At 47.4% G+C, this 3,931-nt stretch overlaps 1 protein-coding gene across 1 annotated transcript in view; it reads right to left on the bottom strand.

Annotated features, from left to right (window-relative positions):
- Positions 1-747: 747 nt before the first annotated feature.
- The window catches only part of SRPK1 (SRSF protein kinase 1), a gene marked incomplete at both ends in the record, with an annotated part of 9,866 nt that continues 6,682 nt past the window's right edge, over positions 748-3,931 (bottom strand). The window contains 3 exons of the mRNA XM_010146496.1: positions 748-855; positions 1,743-1,843; positions 3,249-3,674. Of these exons, the coding sequence (XP_010144798.1) occupies positions 748-855; positions 1,743-1,843; positions 3,249-3,674 (635 nt within the window). The remainder of the gene's footprint in view (positions 856-1,742; positions 1,844-3,248; positions 3,675-3,931) is intronic.

Genomic DNA, 3,931 nt, shown 5'->3' with positions numbered 1-3,931 from the left:
CTTTCTGGGCTGCCAGCGCACCCTCAAAGATTCTCCCCTCTCCACAAATTGCAGATATTAGAGATTTTCCAAACGGTCCATCTCTGAACATGTCTGTAGATACAAACCATGTTTTAAATGAGAATTGCATTCATTTCGCTTAAGCACTCCTCAGTTCCACAACACATTTACCCTTTACGTATTCACTTTTACCCAAAGCAGTGCTCCACCCTTCTGTATTCTTAGTTTTCTTTACAGCCTGCTGCTGTTGTCAAGCTATCGAGCTAGGCACTCGGGGGGAACCCTGTGTAATTCTGGCCACATGTTCTGCAGAGACCGCATTCTCTTTTCCCATGCAATTATTAAAAAAAAAAAAAAAAAAATTCACATCTTACATAAACCCCAAGCTCTGATTTGCAGAAAACACAGAATGGAGACCCCAAAGAGGCAGAATCAGTAACCGACTAGGCTGATATTTAGGCATATTCTACATTTGCCAGCTATTGCAGGAACAGCTTCAGCCTCGTCTCTGCATTGCTCACATCATGAGATAATTCCAAACATGCCGAGGATGTGTATGATTAAAACATGAAATTAGACTGCAGACAACTTTGGTATGGGAAGATGGGATTCAGCAAGTCTGGAAGCTGGAGGAAGACCTGTGAGGGCTTTTTGGCCGGTGACTCGTGGTCCAGAGCGAGGAGCACACACGAGTGTCCTAGATCGCTCCGCAGACGCGGCTGAAGCCCCTCGGAGGACACCACTCACCATGCACGCCGTGCTCCAGATGTCAGCGGGGGTGTTATACCCTGAGCCTATCAGCACCTCCAGAGAGCGGTACTGTCTCGTCTGGATGTCTTCAGTGAAGTGCTTGTGCTAAACAGAAAAAGCATTTTAGTAAACACTGCTTAGAAGAGGAGAATCAACCACCTGGAAGGCCAGAGCAGACCAAAGCTCGTTCCCATTACATTTCATCTGAATTTTGTATCCTCATTACAAATTTCCTTCTATTCCTACAAATGCTACACCAGATGCTCCTCCTTAAGTAAACCAGTCCAGCAATTTGGAGGAAAGCAAGCCACAGAAACAGAATAAGGGAAGACTGTTTCAGCAGCTGCACCCTCCCCCAGGGTTGGGGGACAGGCCACAATTCACCTTCCTCAAAGCAGATCAACACCCATGTAATAGACCGCCTTGCCAGCCGCTGCAATTCCAAATTTGAGACTCTCTCCCACAAGATCTGAAGTATTTTGCCGTTTAAAAAGCCAAATAAAATAGATACTGCTTCTGTGTGAAATGTCAAATGTTTAAAAGCAGCACAGCACCACCACCACAGAACAGAGCTCTTTATGAGTCTGTTCCACGTGCTCGTGGACACGCCAAAATGGTCCGATAAGCTAATAAACGACAGAACTAGCATATCAGAGCAACTGTGTGCAGCTGCCTCGTCCTCCAGGAGAGCTACAGGCTCCCTCAGAAGTTTCACACACAGATTTCTACACGTTAAATGCCACACTCCTCACGGGCCTGCTAGAAGTAACCAACTAAAGGGGGTCCCAGAACACCAGCTGAGATCCTGTGTTAGAGGCCCATTTCTTTCTGTCCCTACTCCCCAACTCCTTCCCCTCCCCTCCCAGTTTCAAGCTGTCAGTACTTTCACAAGCAGGTCTACGACAGACTTACTTCACAGATTCTCTCCCATCTTGGCATACTGTGAGTGAGTTAGCAAGTTTAAAGAGCCAGTGTGAAGAGACTGAACTTACCACCCAGCAGGCATTTCCGAGGTCAGCTATCTTCACTTTGAGCTTATCTGCATTCTTGGGCTCAAGAGGATTAAGAAGGAAATTCCCAGCCGCTGATTTTCCTAGAGGCAACATGTACAACAGCTGATTAAAGCTACACAGTGTCACCATCTGCCATCCCAATCCTACCGCCCTCCCCCTGCTCAGGAAGGGTCTTGCTCCGGATCAGAACTTTTCCCTCCCCAAAGCCTAGGGATGAAAACCAGCGCCAGGCCGCACCATGAATGGCAGAGTCACGACCAGAAAGACCCGACTGGTGTTAGAAAGCAGAAGGACAAGCATATGCAACACTGACTGTTTCCCAGCACTCTTCACGCAGCCTTAAAAGGTCTGCCAACACCTAGACTGGCTTTTTGACCGAGGGCACTGCCAGAACCAGAAGCCTCTCAACCTTTAAGTCTTCCTACACCTTGGAAGGCGGTGCCACACACATATTATAGTGTCTTTTTGACATACCCATCACTCCCCGGGGGAACAGAGACAGTTACAAGAGCTAAAGCACATACTGGAAAACATCAGTGACAGGGGAGAGCAAAGTCAGTAAGTTCCATCAGCTGTAGCTCTAAAGCACGGTGGGAGAGCGCTGCGAGAAGCAAAATCCACTTCTTAACCCAGCAGGCGGATCCAACAAAACACCGTTCGAGTTTCAAAGCGTTCAAATCTCACTTCTGCTCGTTCCCAACTCCCCAGCAGCACTCCCCCAAGAAAATGCCGCAGGATTTTTATTTTTGAAGCACAAATGTTAGTTTCTCCCCCCCTCCAAGCAGCTACACTTCACCTGCCCTTGCCTCAAGGATGCAAAAAAGGACAGTTTTATCAACAGATTCAAGTATTTTAATAACACAAACCTGGAATAAGTTTAAACTGCTGCACACTGCTATGTGCCTTATGTTCTCCTAAACCTACAGGACTTAGTTTTTCCCTTCTTAAACAAACCTTATTAAAAAAACAAACAAACAAACAAAAAAAAACACACCAGAGGGTTTTTTTCCTACTCAGTTTAAGCTGTGTTTCAGTCAGGCTGCATTTCCAGTTCCAGGAAAACGTTTACCCATCTCAAGGAACTGAGAGGAGTTACCCATTTAAGAGCAAAACTGTCAGAACACACTGAACAGTAATTTAACGGCCAGTGACAGTTTGTAGACTCGCATTCCTAACTATAAATCAAAATCACACAAGCAACAAAGGACGGGATGTTCCTACCCTGAAAAACAGACGTAGAGGTACTTTTTAATAGGCATTTAGTCTAAACTAAGGTATGAGTAGACACGGAAGCTACAAACAGCTAACATCTCAGAGCTGGGCTGTCAGGTTAATTACTCCGAGGAGGAAAAGGCCCAAACAGGCAGTTCTGATCACCTCAGCCTGCAGAAGGGAGGTTTCTACTAACATTCTGATGAAGTGCTGCAGCACAGCGCTCCCAGACCAAGGCGCAGAGAGCCCTTTCCCACAGGGTCCCTTCTATACCTTTGTTGTCGGACGGGCCGTTATTCTCATTCTCGTCCTCTGAAGGGATCTCCGTCCGGATGCTCTCCTGCAGGTGGTTGATCTCCTGCTCACTGAACGATCGCTCTTCATTGGACGTGGGCTGACACACCATGGAATCTTCCGAAACCAAGGGCACGAACGAGTCCGACATCGCTTCTTGCGGCCTGCTCTCCGAGTCGCCGTTACGCTGGCTGTAATTGCAGCGACGGAAGTTCTCCTCCTTCTGCGCGTGGGGGTCATCGCCGCAGTCGTTGGCGTTACGGAGGTCATCCTCAAGTCGCACAGACCCTTGGTTGCCGGAGTCTGGGAAGTCCGTCATTTGTATCACTCCATTGCAGTTTATTTCTGTCCCGCATTTTTCCACGCTGCTTTCCATTAGAATGGATTGCTCCTGTACGACTTCAGCTGGAAGAACGGAGAAGGTAGAATGCTATGTCTAAACAAAGTAAGAGCTGAAGTTTTTCTGGGGAGCCCTCAAAATGTACTGAACACAATCACTCATTAATTCCATTTGTAACAGGAAACTTCCTGGCTCTTTAGATGGGGAGAACTTGACAACCATATTGCAGCCTTCCAGTACCTGAAGGGGCTACAGGGAAGCTGGGGGGGACTTTTTACAAGGGCAGGGAGCGACAGGACCAGGGGTAATGGGTTTAACTTGA

The sequence above is a fragment of the Eurypyga helias genome, unplaced genomic scaffold (assembly GCF_000690775.1).
Source record: "Eurypyga helias isolate BGI_N326 unplaced genomic scaffold, ASM69077v1 scaffold28522, whole genome shotgun sequence".
Classification (NCBI taxonomy): domain Eukaryota; kingdom Metazoa; phylum Chordata; class Aves; order Eurypygiformes; family Eurypygidae; genus Eurypyga; species Eurypyga helias.
Note: the sequence above shows the minus strand (reverse complement) of the source record. Positions and strands in the feature narration are given on the sequence as shown.